At 38.4% G+C, this 17653-nt stretch overlaps 1 protein-coding gene across 2 annotated transcripts; it reads left to right on the top strand.

Annotated features, from left to right (window-relative positions):
• Positions 1-263: 263 nt before the first annotated feature.
• Positions 264-16153, top strand: Cdc2rk (cyclin-dependent kinase 10). 2 transcript variants are annotated; one of them, XM_053787614.2, is made up of 9 exons: positions 264-513; positions 6545-6617; positions 7510-7684; positions 8428-8530; positions 8659-8758; positions 9538-9635; positions 13867-13996; positions 14216-14434; positions 15720-16153. In XM_053787614.2, the coding sequence occupies exons 1-9, from the start codon at positions 412-414 to the stop codon at positions 15929-15931; spliced, it is 1212 nt and encodes a 403-aa protein (XP_053643589.1). In that variant the 5' UTR covers positions 264-411; the 3' UTR covers positions 15932-16153. The 2 variants fall into 2 exon arrangements, with proteins under 2 accessions (XP_053643589.1, XP_053643590.1); XM_053787615.2 differs by having other exon boundaries at positions 287-481.
• The last annotated feature ends 1500 nt before the right edge of the window (positions 16154-17653 follow it).

Below are 17653 nucleotides of genomic sequence, written 5' to 3'. Positions count from 1 at the left end.
AAGCAATGATTATTATTATTATTATAATCCAAAAAGAAGCGCTAAGCCACAAGGACTATACAGCGCTGCTACTAAGCAATGATGAAATCAGTGATAAAACATTAATGTAAACAGATAACTATAAAGCAAAGAAGCTCGCAGACTTTAATAAGATCTTCCTGCATTTCTGTTCCCGAAGAGAACTTAGGTTAACTTTTTCTTTCATCGTTCATATTTGGGCAGCATTTCTTTCCTGGACACCCGGAGGCCGGGCTCAATACGGTGCTAGCTGTCAGTGGCTCTTTAAAACCCCAACAAGAATCCGCGTCTGCTTGACTGTGGCTGCTGCAAGAGGCCAGGCAGTGGCCGTGGCTCACCACCACACTTACCTGAAGTAACAAGGACAGTGGCAAGACCAGGGACCCACGCAAAATGTGTGAACAAGGGGAGAACTCTGCTGCCTCCAGCTCCAAGAAGGGTGGTCTTGTTTCCTTTCTCACTGGTAAACCCATCGAGATTCCGAAAAAGCATTTGGTATGTTTGTCAACGTGTCTGGCGGGTCTCCGTGAATGTAAGATTAATTAAGATAATATATAATTAGGATTTCAACTGCTATCTGAGATGTTATAGTCGCTTACACAGCATAATGAGTGATATTTTTGGAACTTGTATATTGTGAGTTTATTTAGGCACAGGTTGTTGCATCTTAGACTAAAGACTCAGTTAAAGAACATTTTGTACAGTGGTTCTACCTTACATTATATTGTAACGATCTCCATTGATAGCTAGATTGGAGATGGTTAACTTTATAATATTACCTGACACTGCAGATACCATGGTATATAAATATAATCTCTGGCACCTCCATTGTGAATATTATGTTTATTGTATATTTTGGTTAGGATCTTATGTGTATTTCACTTACCAGTGTACTGGTAGTTAGGGTTGATTCAGCCCTTCATTGACTTGCCGGCTTCCCGCTGATCACGTGACCATAACTGACCTCTGATAACTGTGGGCTGCTAAAGTAAGTTGGCTCACCAACTTGCTACTAAGTGATTCCCTTTCTTGCATTTCCTTGCATGGGAACACCCTTCAGGTGCTAATGGTCTCAATTATTAATCTTATCCCTTGCATTGAGAATGTACGTGCGACTTATGGATGGATATATCACATTAAAGCTGGCTATGACATACTATTTTTGGTGTACATCCCTATAAGGTTTTGTTATTTGTATTACAGGAATTTATAAATTCTTGGTGGATTACTGTGACAGTGATAATATTTATATAGAGTAGACCGTCGTTTAACTTGGTAGTTACGTTCCTGAAAATGCCGTGTTAGACAAAACCATGTTGTAATAAAGTTGGTAGAATTACCGACAATATGTAAAGTAAAAGGACACAAGTGCAACTAATGTGACAATAAATGTCACAATAAATGAGGTGTTTTATATCACAGTTGTGTGTGCTGTGAAGTTTCTCTGTACATTTTCTAGGTCAGCAATTTCACCTGTCTTTAAAGGTGCTGTTAGTGTGCAGCAATATTCCAGCCTAGATAGAACAAGTGACCTGAAGAGTGTCATCATGGGCTTGGCCTCCCTAGTTTTGAAGGTTCTCATTATCCATCCTGTCATTTTTCTAGCAGATGCGATTGATACAATGTTGTGATATTGGAAAGTGAGAACCTCTGACATTATCACTCCTAGGCCTTTGACATTAGTTTTTTGCTCTATTGTGTAGTTGGAATTTGTTTCATACTCCAATATAGTTTTAATTTCCTCAAGTTTTCCATATTGGAGTAATTGAAATTTCTCATCATTGAACTTCATACATGTATTGTTTTCTGTGACTCATTTAAATATTTGGTTGATGTCCACCTGGAGTCTTGCAGTGTCTTCAGTGGAGGACACTGTCATGCAAATTTGGGCATCACATCCCTGTCTGTCAGTTATGAGGATGAGGAACAGGACGGGAGCAAGTACTGTGCCTTGTGGAACAGAGCTTTTCACAGTAGCTGCCTCAGACTTTACTCTGTTTACTACTACTATTTGTGTTCTGTTTGTTAGGAAATTATAGATCCATCTACCAACTTTTCTTGTTATTCCTTCATCTCACATTTTGTGCTCTTTTATACCATGGTTACACTTGTCAAAGGCTTTTGCAAAATCTGTGTATACTACATCTGCATTTTGTTTGTCTTCTAGAGCATCCAGGACCTTGTCATAGTGGTCCAGTAGTTGGGACAGGCAGGAGCAACCTGCTCTAAACCCATGTTGCCCTGGGTTGTGTAACCAATGGGTATCTAGATGAGTGGTGATCTTGCTTCTTAGAACTCTTTCAAAGATTTTTTTGATATGGGATGTTAGTGCTATCAGTCTGTAGTTCTTTGCTATTGCTTTACTTCCCCCTTTGTGGAGTGGGGCTATGTCTGTTGTTTTTAGCAGTTGTGGGATGACCCCTATGTCCATGCTCCCTCTCCATAGGATGTTAAAAGCACATGATAGGGGTTTCTTGCAGTTCTTGATGAACACGGAGTTCCATGAGTCTGGGCCTGGGGCAGAGTGCATAGGCATGTCATTTATCACCATTTCAAAGTCATTTGGTGTCAGGATAATATCAGATAGGTTTGAGTCTACCAAATTCTGTGTCTCACTCATAAAAAATTCATTTAGGTTTTTGACTCTCAGACTGGTTAGCGGTGCGCTAAAAACTGATTCATATTGGGACTTTAGTAGCTCACTCATTTCCTTGCTGTCATCATCTGTCATCTGGATGTTGTTCTCGACTTAGATTTGGCATAAGAAAAAAAAATATTCTGGGTTTCTTTCAATTTCATCTATGACTGTTAGTTCTTCCCGCATTTCTTGACTCTCGTAAGATTCCTTTATTTCGGACCAGTGCCTCCCTTCGTATTACAGATATATTGCCCTCTTTTAGCCACTCTGTTATTCCTTGCCTTTGCGTGTATAGGGAGCACCTTTCTCTTTCTAGTTTACATCTTCTCTTCTTTTTCCTTAAAGGAATATGCCTTGAGCACACCTCGAGTGCCAGAGAGTTAATTTTTTCTAGACATGGGTTAGGATCCGTGTTGCTTAGAATATCTTCCCAGTTTATATCATATAGGACCTGGTTGACTTGGTGTAATCTTATGTTTTTGTTATTGAAGTTGAATTTGGTGAAGGCTTCCTCGTGACTGATCACATTTTGTTAGTCTGGGGCTCCGTGCATACATGTTTGAACCTTTGTTATGTTGTGATCTGAGTATATTGTTTATGATCTGGTAATATTTTGTATCAAATTATTATTGTTAGTGAAGATGAGGTCCAGTGTATTCTCCAATCTTGTTGGCTCTATTATTTGCTGGTTTAAGTTGAATTTGGTGCAGAGATTTAAAAGCTCAGATGTGTGTGTTTTCATCTGAGCTGCCTCCTGGGGTTATCTCTGCTACAGCATTATTTGCTACATTCCTCCATTTTAGGTTCCTTAGGTTGAAATCCCCAGGAGCAAGATGTTTGGGGCAGGAGCTGGAAGTTTTTGCAGACAGTTATCTATTTTCAAAATCTGTTCCTGGAATTGTTGGGAAGTTGCATCCGGAGGCTTGTATACAACCACAATGACCAGGTTTTGGTTCTCGATCTCTACTGCCAAAACTTCAACTACATCATTAGGGGCGTTTAGTAGTTCCAAGAATATCAGTGACTCTGTGATGTACAGGCCAACCCCATCCCCATCCTTTTGCCTGTTCACTCTGTAGGTTATAACCCGGGATCCATATTTCATTGTCAGTGATCCTCTAGGTGGGTCTCCGTGAAAACTGTGAGCGTTGCATTTGACTCTGTAAATAGTCTACTGGCTTTAGACCCTGTATATTTGCAAAGATGAATGTTGTTGTATTGGTGGTATGGGGGATGTCTTTTTTTTCTGGCACTAATATCTGTTGTTTTGAAGCGGAGGCCATTGACTGTGATTCTGCTCCAGAAATGATCGAAGTTGGTGTACGATTTCTGTCATTTCCTGCCAGCTTTTTTTCATTCCTGTCTCTGGAGTGGTTGTGGCTACCCAAGTTTTCCCATGGTCTGGATGTTCTGTATCTTCTTGTCCCCTTTAGGTGGTGTGCCTGACAATATAAGTTATAGCACTGTCTTTCCTGAACTGAAGATTGACACATTGCAGGGTAGAAAAGCTTACAAGAAGGAAGGTTGTATTTTCCTGTTGTCATATGGGCACGGCATTTTCTGGGGTGGTCAAAGTTGCACATCTCACTTGTTTTTCCAGATATTCCATGCATGCAGATACCTGATGCATAGAATTTGCATAGGTCTGATTTCTGTTTGCCTTGGTTTTTTGTGACTGCATTCCCTGCTGGTGCGTGTTTCACTGTCTCTCTACTATCTTCAGCACTTGTTCTAACAATGGTGCCAGTATTTTCTGGTATTTTATTTTCACTATTCCCTGGGGCATCCCCTTGTTTACTATCTCCAGTGGTATTGCTAGTTTGTAGCTTTGGGTTTTGCATGTCCTTGTCTACACCTGTTTTCCCACTAGAGCTCCTGTCTCCCCCCAGGCTACCAACTTTCATTTCTGTATTCTTACATTTACCATCTACCAGGTATACATATAAGAACAATTATCATACATAGTAACTTACATGCAAATTACCTAGGATAACACAAAAAACATACACAATGACTTATTTGCATTGGGGTTTATATACATTTTTATGGGTTTATGTAACCATACCTAATCTTGCTGATAAATTGGTTGCTACCTGACTGCCATGGAAATCAGTCACTTTGACTTTTTTGGATTATCCTAGGTAAGTAAGTAAGTTTTTTCAGGTACAAGTACACGTAAATACAGTTGGATAAATTATCATACATACCATCATATGGGTAGATTACCTAGGATAGCCCCAAAAAATCACACAAAGTAACTTATTGCCATTAGTGTCCTTGTAATTTACACATATGTTACTGTGTAAGATAGTTGTACTTATGTGGACCTGTACCTAAATGAACTTACTAATAAGCCTTAACAAACTGTTTGCTGCCTGATGAAAATGTGTAGAGTACTGACAAGTAGATGAGTAAGACACATACAACAGTACAGTATCTTTGTTATTGAAACAGTTTGCCTACATAGTAGGCTTCTTCAATTAATTACAGAGGAGAATAAATAAGAAGACAGCAGCAGTAATGGTGAGGTAAAGATGATATGATCAGTCCATTACCTTGCCACTACTGCTGCTGCCTCCATATATATTCTGCTCTGTATATGACTAAAGAAAATGATACATATGTACAGTTCAGGATATTAAATAAAACATTTTGCCATGATTGGCTTCATCAGTCATGGTGAAATGTTCCCTTTAATAAATGTCCTGAACTGTTCACAAATGTCCCTTTCCACAGTTTGTCAGTACAGTATCACTTTACCATTTACAATCATTTAACTAAAGAAGTCTACCATGTTGCATAACATTTTAATAAAGATAGCCTACTCTGTTGAACATGTGTATTATTCGTCTACTTGTTTACTTCCTGGCTGCTGGGCAAATGGCTCTCTCTACTGGTAATAATAATAATAATAATAATAATAATAATACTAGGTAGTAGGATGGTAGACAGCAACCGCCCAGGGAGGTACTACCGTCTTGCTAAGTGAGTGTAAAACGGAAACCTGTAATTGTTTTACATGATGGTAGGATTGCTGGTGTCTTTTTTTTCTGTCTCATACACATGCAAGATTTCAGGTACAACTTGCTACTTCTACGTACACTTAGGTCACACTACACATACATGTACAAGCATATATATATACACACTCCTCTGGGTTTTCTTCTATTTTCTTTCTAGTTCTTGTTCTTGTTTATTTCCTCTTATCTCCATGGGGAAGTGGAACAGAATTCTTCCTCCGTAAGCCATGCGTGTTGTAAGAGGCTCCTAAAATGCCGGGGGCAAGGGGCTAGTAACCCCTTCTCCTCTATATATTACTAAATTTAAAACGAGAAACTTCTGTTTTTCTTTTTGGGCCACCCCACCTCAGTGGGATACGGCTGGTACGTTGAAAGAAAGAAAGAAATAATAATAATAATAATTATTATAATAATGTATATTGGTCATTAATCTAGTGTTGTAATTTATATTTTAACCTCATTGTGGTTTTTATACAGTAGAATCCCTGTGTCCATGAATTTGGTTTCAACAGTTTCAGTTATCCACAGTTTAGTGTAGCCCAAAAATAACCCTTAATTTTGCTTAATAATAATGACACCAAAGCACAAGAGTAGTGATGGTGGCAGTTTATCAAAGCCTAAGAGAAGCTGTGAAGTGCTTATTGTGCTTAATTTATTAATTAAACTTTATCTCCAGGTATCACAGGTATATATGTAAATGAAAAATGACATATACCATGGTTTCGGGTATACACAATACGTCTTGGAAAGTATCCCCAGCAAATATGGGGGGACTATTGTGTATGATTTTTATAATGTATATAGATGTTGCTTAGTTATTATAGTGCAGCACAATATCTGACTCTTTAATTATATTATTTGCTTTCAGTTTGGAATATGCAGGTTTGTAGGAGAATTTGAAAAACTTAATCGTGTTGGAGAAGGCACATACGGTGTTGTTTGTAAGTACATATATGTTCTAGCTCATATATTTACTGTATTTCAAAATGGTGAAAGACAGCCAGATATTATGTCAAATAATAAGTCAAAAGAATAGCTTAGGTTTGAGCTTTTAACTTAGCAGAGTAATCTTACAAAAATTAAAAGTAATACCACACCTTGTAGATAAATGGTTCAGAGAACTGACAAGTTGATAAATTAGACACACATGCAACATTTGGGTATCTTTAATGAGGAAATGTTTCACCACACAGTGGCTTCACCAGTTCATACAAAGGAGAATGGTGAAGAACAGGAGGAGTTTGAGGTAATCAGTCCCTCAGCCTTGAGTCGATGTGATCAGTCCATCAACCTTGAAAAGATGGACTGATCATGTTGACTCAAGGCTAAGGGACTGATTACCTCAAACTCCTCCTCTTCTTTGCCATTCTCCTTTGTATGGACTAATGAAGCTACTGTGTGGCCAAATGTTTCCTCATTAAAGATACCCAAATGTTGCACATGTGTCTAATTTATCACCACACCTTGTATTTGTTAGCCTCAGGATGAAATTTCGGTCTTATTGATTTAGATTTTGAAGTGTTGACATTGTTCTATACAGCCTCTCCTCACCTAATGATGGAGTTTTGTTTCTAAGACCACATTGGTAAATGAATTTGTCATTAAGCAAGGAGCATACTATAATGGTTTGCACCATTTATAACATTTTTTAGTATATTTTTAAATGTTTATAGAGGAAATCAGCTCTAATATACATTATTTAGGTGTGCATACTGGTCAGAGAGCCCGTCGTAAGTCCGAGTCATCTGTAAATGAGTATGTCGCTAAGTGAGGAGAGGCTGTATTCAGTTTCATTATTAAAAATACTTGCTTGATTATACTAATGTTTTTCAGATCGTGCACGAGATACAAAAACCAATGAAATTGTGGCTCTCAAAAAAATGCGCATGGAAAAAGAAAAGGATGGGATGCCGATATCTGGTCTGCGGGAGATAATGTTGCTGCAGTCGTGTAATCATCCCAATATTGTGTGCCTGAAGGAGGTGGTTGTTGGGCGTAGCTTGGAAAGGTGAGCTGAATCAGTGGTTATTCAGCTAATGATAAATATTGCCATGTAGCCCTAGTACATTTCATTTTTCTTTTTAGGTCACCCTGCCTTGGTAGGATACGGCCAGTTTGTTTTAAAAAAAACGTTTTTTTATAAATAACATTCTGCTAAACCTAAGAGTAAGCAGTATTTTGATATAAAGGATTGTACTGTACTGTGCACTGCTGCAGTAACCCACAAATTAAAAAAGGAAACTAGATGTCAGTTCTGTCTGCCCTGTACTATTATCAAGATGCTTTGTCATGAATATTATTTGCTTACTAGGAGAGGCAAACATGAAGAAAAGACAGCTACAGATCATGTTTTCATTGTGATAACATCTCACCCTATGTAGAGATTTATTAAATTAAGATACTGTGTCCTGAAATGAGGTGGTTCTTGGCATTGTTTGGAAAAGTGAGCTGAATTGATATAATAGTTATTCTAGCTAATATTAAATATTGCCCTGCACAGAGCATAGGATTGTGATAATAGAATTGTGCACTCTACCTCTTTCTTTTCATTACTGTCATCAGTGTGCCTTAGTACCAAAGGAAAACATCTTCAGTTTCCAGTTTGTGACTTTTAAATTGTTCCAGCCACAATATTGTGACTTCTGTTCTGTTCTACTCTAATTATTATCGAGCTCATAATTACAGTATAGTATATTGTACTTTATTTTATATTCTAGTGGAAATCTTATACAATTAATGTTTGCATTCCAGTATTTTCCTGGTAATGGAGTATTGTGAGCAGGACTTGGCAAGTTTACTGGACAACATGCAGACACCATTCATGGAAGCTCAAGTCAAGTGTATAATGATACAGGCAAGTACTGAACAGCAGTATCCATGTAACTCCCACATAGACGAGCTAATGCTGAGATGATTGGAAATTACCGCAGTAGAGAGACATCTGCTTTCTGCTGAGCTCAAAACAGTTGTTCTCTCCAACAGGTATTCAAGGGTCTTGCATATCTTCACAAAAAAGAGATTGTTCATCGCGATGTGAAGGTGTCCAATCTTCTTTTAACAAATATGGGAACAATAAAAATAGGTATAGTATTTGAATTAGGTTACAATATTTAATTTGCTTAGGGAATTCTGTAGGAAAGAAGCATTAAAATTTAAATACCTTCATTCCGTAATAAAATTGTGGTACACAAATGCTTAATAATGATAGCAGCAATGACTACAGGATATAGTTTAAGACATATTTATGTTAATGTATGAGCAGATTTTGTTAATAGGTGATTTGGTCAGGTTTCTATTATCAGAATGTTGATTAAATGTTATAAATTCACTGAAGTAGTGTACTACTGATCTGAGAAACAATATTTAGGAAGACAGGAGTTAAAGAATCCTTTAAATTAACATATGAGAGCTTTCATTTTATTACTGTTGTACATCATCTCTTCCATAAATTCTGCAATTATACAGTTTAAGGTTTATGTAAGTCTAAGCATTCAATTGTAAATTCAGAAGGTATATATACATTGACAAATGTACTTTTAGGGAGTCTGTTTTTTTTTTGATTGGTGGTGTGTACTGTAGATGAAATGCAGCCTTAATGATCATCATGGTTAATAATTTTTTCACGCTGTCTTTTTATCTGACTGGTAGATGAATGATCAAGGGTTCGTTATCTGCACTGGAAAATGTGTGGTTAATAGTGATTCCAGATTATTGAACGTTAAATATTTGATTAATCACTTTGTAAATTATATATTCATGTTAATTTAAATACATGCGTGCATCTCTGCTGCAAATGTTCATTATTTAACCAACAATACGTATGCTCTTTGGGTTCTCTTTACATTTTTCATTTATTTCTAGCCGACTTTGGATTGGCTCGCGAATTGGGACATCCAATGTCTCCAATGACACCACAGGTGGTAACATTGTGGTACAGGGCTCCTGAGCTGCTCTTCCAGGTTAGTGTTACTGTACATCAATTTTTATTTTGAAATTGGTTCCCACATTACAGTGGACCCCCGGTTAACGATATTTTTTCACTCCAGAAGTATGTTCAGGTGCCAGTACTGACCGAATTTGTTCCCATAAGAAATATTGTGAAGTAGATTAGTCCATTTCAGACCCCCAAACATACACGTACAAACGCACTTACTTAAATACACTTACATAATTGGTCGCATTCAGAGGTAATCGTTATGCGGGGGTCCACTGTATTCCTATGTTAGCCAAACCAAATGGCACAGGGAATATTATTGTAAGTTATTTTTGTATCTAATAGTTTTTAAATCTGTTTATATGGTACTTTGTAAACTTACATGCTTAGTTCACTTTTAATCATGGTACACATATTTTTCTTGTCAGTTGATGCTCCTTCACTACCATCATGTTATTATATTCATGGAGAAGCACTGTACCTCTAGGGGTCATAAGTACCTGGAGAATGGGACATAAGGTTGATTTGGTGAAGGGAAGGGTAGCTCCAGTTCCTTGGATTAAGAGCCCTTCACTAGCACCAAGGCACTTTCTGCCTTTATTTCATGTTATCATCATATTTAACTGGTAAAGCACCTCAATATTGTTCTCTTGAGACCAGTTAAAAGTTTCCTTGCAGCAAGTTGTGTTTTTCAGCAGGAATTTGAGACTCAAATCCAAAACCTAGTCCTGTATCCTTATTTTTGTGGAAAGCTGTTATAATCATTGTATCTAGTCATTCTTATAACTGAGAGTTAGATTTTGAGTGTTTGCAGCAGTGTTGCACTGCAAAATGCTTTTATGGGTAACTTTTTATCCTTTACCACCATTTATACCTGAAATATTCTACCAATCATTTATCATTTCTCCTGCAGCCCCAAGTCTTTATTATCTGCTCATCAATCTCAGAATGTATTTTCTAAACTCCAGAACTCAAGTAGAACCATTTAATTTTATTGAATTCCTTCAAAAATATTATGGTGCTCACATTTCAACAGAATGTCAAGTATCACACACTGCTTGCTTCCTCTATTCAAGCATGTTTACATGCTGTATGTCTGTTGAAGGTTCAGTACTGTCTCCTTCATGGTCCTTTAACTATTTACTTGCATTACACCTTATGTTTAATCCAGATATATACATATATATATATATATATATATATATATATATTTTTTTTTTTTTTTTTTTTTCAACAAGTCGGTCGTCTCCCACCGAGGCAGGGTGACCCAAAAAAAGAAAGAAAATCCCCAAAAAGAAAATACTTTCATCATCATTCAACACTTTCACCACACTCACACATTATCACTGCTTTTGCAGAGGTGCTCAGAATATAACAGTTTAGAAGCATATACGTATAGAGATACACAACATATCCCTCCAAACTGCCAATATCCCAAACCCCTCCTTTAAAGTGCAGGCATTGTACTTCCCATTTCCAGGACTCAAGTCCGACTATATGAAAATAACCGGTTTCCCTGAATCCCTTCACTAAATATTACCCTGCTCACACTCCAACAGATCGTCAGGTCCCAAGTATCATTCGTCTCCATTCACTCCTATCTAACACGCTCATGCACGCTTGCTGGAAGTCCAAGCCCCTCACCGGGTGAGGGGCTTGGACTTCCAGCAAGCGTGCATGAGCGTGTTAGATAGGAGTGAATGGAGACGAATGATACTTGGGACCTGACGATCTGTTGGAGTGTGAGCAGGGTAATATTTAGTGAAGGGATTCAGGGAAATCGGTTATTTTCATATAGTCGGACTTGAGTCCTGGAAATGGGAAGTACAATGCCTGCACTTTAAAGGAGGGGTTTGGGATATTGGCAGTTTGGAGGGATATGTTGTGTATCTCTATACGTATATGCTTCTAAACTGTTATATTCTGAGCACCTCTGCAAAAGCAGTGATAATGTGTGAGTGTGGTGAAAATGTTGAATGATGATGAAAGTATTTTCTTTTTGGGGATTTTCTTTCTTTTTTTGGGTCACCCTGCCTCGGTGAGAGACGACCGACTTGTTGAAAAAAAAAAAAAAAAAAAAAAAATACATCCTGTAGGTAGTAGGTTGGTAGACAGCAACCGCCCAGGGAGGTACTACCGTCCTGCCAAGTGAGTGTAAAACAGAATCCTGTAATTGTTTTACATGATGGTAGGATTGCTGGTGTCTTTTCTCTGTACTCTTAAACATGCAAGATTTCAGGCACATCTTGCTACTTCTACTTACACTTAGGTCACACTACACATACTTGTACAGGCATATATATACACACCCCTCTGGGTTTTCTTCTATTTTCTTTCTAGCTCTTGTTCTTGTTTATTTCCTCTTATTTCCATGGGGAAGTGGAACAGAATTCTTCCTCCATAAGCCATGCGTGTTGTAAGAGGCAACTAAAATGCCGGGAGCAAGGGCCTAGTAACCCCTTCTCCTGTATAAATTACTAAATTTAAAAAGAGAAACTTTTTTTTTCTTTTTGAGCCACTCTGCCTTGGTGGGATACGGCCACTTTGTTGAAAAAAAAAATATACAACCTCCCTAGGTAGTAGGTTGGTAAACAGCAACTGCCCAGGGAGGTACTACCGTCCTGCCAAGTGAGTGTACAACGAAAGCCTGTAATTGTTTTGCATGATGGTAGGATTGCTTGTATCTTTTGTCTGTCTCATAAACATGCAAGATTTCAGGTATGTCTTGCTGCTTCTACTTACGCTTAGGTCACACTACACATACATGTACAAGCATATAGTATATACACACCCCTCTGGGTTTTCTTCTATTTTCTTACTAGTTCTTGTTCTTGTTTATTCCCTCTTACCTCCATGGGGAAGTGGAACAGAATTCTTCCTCTGTAAGCCATGCGTGTTGTAAGAGGCAACTAAAATGCCAGGAGCAAGGTTCTAATAACTCCTTCTTCTGTATATATTACTAAATGTAAAAGGAGAAACTATCGTTTTTCCTTTTGGGCCACCCCACCTCGGTGGGATATGGCTGGTGTGTCGAAAGAAAGAAAAAGGAGAAACTTTCGTTTTTCATTTTGGGCCACCCCACCTCGGTGGGATATGGCTGGTGTGTCGAAAGAAAGAAAAAGGAGAAACTTTCGTTTTTCCTTTTGGGCCACCCTGCCTCGGTGGGATATGGCCGGTGTGTTGAAAGAAAGATATACATCCTCTTTACCAAGCTATCTTGCTCCAATATTTTTTAATTCTCAAACATTCTCAATAACCTCTCTTCTTCTCTTTGAATCATACTGCTTATGCCACTGCCCCATTTTCTTATTATTTATTCTTTATTCTATGCCAGGTGGAGTAAGAATCGTCCTAGGAAAGGTTGGCGGGTGGGGGTAAAGGAGATTTTTGGGCTCCTATTTAACATGCTCATGCATGCAAGCATGCTGCATAGGAGAGAATAAGAGACGAATGGATTTTGGGATCTGACGAGCTGTTGGAGTGAACAGGGTAATATTTTGTGAAGGGATTCAGGGAAACCAGTTATCCGAATTTGAGTCCTGGAGGTGGGAAGTACAGTGCCTGCACTTTGAAGGAGGGGTTTGTGATATTGGCTGTTTGGAGTGACATCTAAACTGTCATATCTAAGTGCCTTTGCAAATACAATGATCATGTATGAATGATGGTGAAAATGTTGAACAATGATGAAAGTTTTTACTTTCATTTTTTTTTTTTTCTTTTTGAGTCGCTCTGCCTTGGTGGGAAATGGCCAAAGTGTTAAAAAAAAAAAATGTTAGTCTCCAGCAAAACATTACTTCCAACCCTCTCTCTCTCCTGCTGCAACTTTTATTAACCATATTTTACACTCACAGTAGTAGTGGTATCATTAATGCAGTCACGTGTTTGCACGCATTGGTCAACCTCTTTCTTTAAAAATTCTCCTAAACTGTAAATTTCTCTTCATTTCTTTTGTGATTTCCTTCATTCTCCATAAAAATATTTACTGACATATCCATCCCAAAGCATCTAAAGCAAGCAAGCAACTTCTTTGTATATAATCCTAATTTTTAAAGGGGTGGACTAGTAAGCCAGCAGAAGGCCTTGGTCAGATGGCCAAAAGCCCCAGCGACAAGTCATCATGTGACCAAGACCCATATCAGGAAACACCTGTCTTGTTTCCTGATGAATCTTACCCAACCTAACCTTACGTTCTCTTTCCAACTTTATAAATATTTATGATACTGTATACGTACATTTTCTTTTTTATGTATCATCAGGCAAAGACACAGACAACAGGTGTGGACATGTGGGCAGCTGGTTGTATTCTGGGGGAACTCCTGTTGCACAAGCCACTGTTGCCTGGGAAGTCTGAAATTGAACAGATTAACCTCATTATTAATCTCTTAGGTAAGATGAGTGGAAAATTGTTATGCTTGTGTGCTTGTGCACTTCTGAAAAGACAGTCATAAACTGGGTAATGTTAAATGTGTTTCCTTCTTTGGTTTTCCCTGCCTTGGTGGGAAATGGCCTGTGTGTTAAAGACTGAACTGTGTACTCTACAATCTAATACCATAGTTACAATTTTAAGTACGTACTTCTTTATATAAATAATGATTAATTTGCCAGGTACACCAAATGACACCATCTGGCCTGACTTCTCTCAGTTGGCAGCAATTGAGAACTTCACATTGAAATCTCAACCATACAATAATCTGAAGACTAAGTTCCCAGTACTATCACCATCTGGACAACGTCTGCTCAACTTTCTTTTCATGTATGACCCCAAGAGACGGGCTACTGCAGAGGAGTGCCTCAAGAGCTCCTATTTTAAAGAGAATCCGTTACGTATGTATATTATCAATCATGGTTTGTATTTAGAATACCTGTAGTTACTGTATAAAAAGCAGTCAGTAGACTAATTTTGCAAATTTACTTTTGTAAATTCAGTAGAAAAGTTATTACAGAAAAGCAGTAGAGTGCTATTTTGTTTATAGTTTTAGTTAATTAAATATTGTGTGATGATAAATCAAGTAAGGATGTTAGGTTAAAATTGAAGTGCTGTTTTAAGTAAATACACCTACCATCCGACTTACGACCTGCTCAACATACGTCCACTCGACTTATGACCGTGCATCTGGCAGCTGGGCTGGGCCGGCTGATGCACACCACAGTACAATATTTGACAATACTCGTGGCGGCAATGCGTCATGCAGGCAGCATCAGTTTGAGTAACCCTGCCCTATCAGCATCATCATACTGTATTAACTGTACTAACTGGACAGTAAATTTCACCATGGCCCCTAAGATGAAGTCTGAATCTTGCACTGGAGATTGTGGAAAGAAAGGCTCTTTCTCTCGAACTCTCTATTTGTTTTCACTGTTGCACATAAACCTATCTGTATCTGTCTGCCTGTATATCTGTGTATCTCTGTGTGTCTGTTTATCTGTCTGTCTACCTGTGTGTCTGTCTTTCTGTCTACCTGTGTCTATGTCTACCTGTGTGTCTGTCTACCTGTGTGTCTGTCTTTGTCTACCTGTGTGTCTGTCTTTGTCTACCTGTGCCTGTCTACCTGTGTGTGTCTTTCTGTCTACCTGTGTGTGTCTTTGTCTACCTGTGTGTCTGTCTACTTGTCTGTCTTTATGTCTACCTGTGTGTGTGTCTTTCTGTCTACCAGTGTCTTTCTGTCTACCTGTGTGTATCTTTCTGTCTACCTGTGTGTCTTTCTGTCTACCTGTGTGTGTCTTTCTGTCTACCTGTGTGTCTCTTTCTGTCTATCTGTGTGTGTGTCTTTCTGTCTACCTGTGTGTGTCTTTCTGTCTACCTGTGTGTCTGTCTTTCTGTCTGCTTGCCTGTCTCAGAGCCACTCAGAGTATAATTGGTCTTGAAGATGCCATATTAATAATGATAATAACACAATAATAATCACTGAGAACAATGAAAAAAATGACTTGGTTTATAAGAATGTGTTGAGTTCCAGTATGACATCATACTTGTAGGCAAGATATATTAGCCATCAAAAGTTGAAAATTCATCCTCTAAGAATACTGCAATATTGTTATATGCTTTTGAATTTTAGCCTAGTGTTAACAGGAATATTTTGTCTCCTTAATAAAACTCATTCTTTTCTAGCATGTGATCCACGGATGATGCCAACGTTCCCTCAGCATCGCAATCTTAAGCAACAGCCAGTAGTGCCACCTGCACCAGCAGCACCTAACTTAACTGAAGTACCTACAGGACCGCCAGTAAATTTGTTTCCACCAGAGCGGCTTGAATCTGAGCCTGTATCCAGTGGCAAAATTGGCATTAGTGAGCTATTAAACTCTCTTCAGAGAAGATAGCATCTTAAACCATCTGTAAATTAAGAGATTTTCATTATTTACTGTTGGGTTAGTACATTGCATCGTTAAAGGGCAACAAATTAAATTTTCTTTCATATAAATCTTTTTTTAATTGTATAATATAAAAATTTAGGTATGACTATGTTTCTAATTTGTTACAAGGTAAATGTTCATAATTAATTTTATGATTGAACCCACATTCTAATAAACAATATATTAATATTGTTGCTTTTTTTAAACACTGGAGCCAGGTTGTACCTATAATTTTTTTTTTTTTACTTTCAACTTCATGGATATAATATTGTTAAACTATCAAATACATTTTTTCATTCCAAATATGAAATGGGTTTATAAAAGTTTATATTCATGTTCATTTATTATTTGCTTGATAAATTATTAATTCTCATGTAATACAATCATCTCCAAAGAAGGTTCAGCTGTGGATATGCTTTCATGTGATGCAATTATGATTTGTATGCCCCTTAAAATAGGAAATAAAAATATTCCCACATACACTGATAATTTAATAGACCAGTTGAATATATTTTTGTGCAGTAGTCAGGTCCCAGAAATCACTAATAGGAATAGCAACCTCTTTGTAAAACATTTATAACTAGTAACAGGGCCAGACTCCCTTCAAGGAAGAGGTGGGATGGTAACTACAAATTCCAAGGAATTTTTTGTAGCTTTAGGGAACACATTGAAAATGCTTCAGTGGGATCTTAATAGTTTAAGTATATTATCCAGTCTGATATTGTACCCTTCAGGGCTGGTGACTTGATGTAAGGGGCTCTTGATCGAAGAAATTGGATCTATCTAACCCCTTTCTTGGATTGAAGCTGATTGCCTCCTACTCCCTAGGCATTGTGTGGCCTCAAAGGTGTGCTTCCCCTGAATAAAATGTCTAGTCTACTAGGTATTAATGTTCTTCTAGTGGCTCTTCACCCTTCAAGGACCCTCAAGGAGGAGGTTTCTTGATGCTAGTGAAGAGCTCTCACTCTAAGGAACTGGAACCCTGTTCAGAGTTCTTGAACTAAACCTGAATGTCTTCTAGTCTCAAGGCACTATATAACCATACTGTATTGCTTTAGTGCTTCCTCTTGAGTGTAATAATAGAGGCCTTTCAAGGGGTTATTGTATTTGGGTCTGACGAATTGGACCTTTTGGTCTTTTTTCTCCGACTGAGCCTAAATACCCCCTCACTCTGTCTCTGCTCCATCCTTCCCATCCCTCTTCCTTTTCCCATCCCTCCCCTCTCCCTTTGCTGCTTTTGGCCTTTGGTGTTCCCCTCAGACATTCTAGTTCCTAGGTTGGGGAAAGGGTATTGTTGCCCATCGCATTCCGTTGAGGTCCTTGGTGGTGGTGTAATTTGCCGTGGAATCTGGGTCATCTGGAGTATGTCCCGATTTCTCTCTAGTCTCCTGAGGAGGGGCTTATGACACCTTTCGGGTGACATGTGTATCTCTGGAGGCTGCCTGTCGGATTCCAGGAGGTGGTGGCTGAAGGAAGTATGCCTTGTGGTGGGTATCCAACTGCCCTCTCTTTTGTCCACCAAGGTGGCTCGGTGGATGTGAGGTTGCTATCCTGGATTGCCAGTTTACTGGCATGAAGGATAGGGTATGGCATGGGTTCCATGCTGCATCTGCACTACTGGCCACATTGAGGTCCTCTTGAGTGTGGAGGGGGATTTACAACCCTTTTGTCCCTCCTAGGAGCTACCCT

The sequence above is a fragment of the Cherax quadricarinatus genome, chromosome 39 (genome assembly GCF_038502225.1).
Source record: "Cherax quadricarinatus isolate ZL_2023a chromosome 39, ASM3850222v1, whole genome shotgun sequence".
Lineage (NCBI taxonomy): Eukaryota > Metazoa > Arthropoda > Malacostraca > Decapoda > Parastacidae > Cherax > Cherax quadricarinatus.
The sequence above is the reverse complement of the archived record's forward strand: the minus strand, read 5'-3'. Positions and strand labels throughout refer to the sequence as shown.

Bases quoted from the DNA above. Each gene is read 5' to 3' on its own strand.
- Cdc2rk (XM_053787614.2), top strand. From the start codon at position 412: ATGTGTGAACAAGGGGAGAACTCTGCTGCCTCCAGCTCCAAGAAGGGT. The intron at 514-6,544 runs GTATGTTTGTCA...ATTTGCTTTCAG, and splicing joins AGATTCCGAAAAAGCATTTG to TTTGGAATATGCAGGTTTGT. The intron at 9,636-13,866 runs GTTAGTGTTACT...ATGTATCATCAG, and splicing joins CTCCTGAGCTGCTCTTCCAG to GCAAAGACACAGACAACAGG.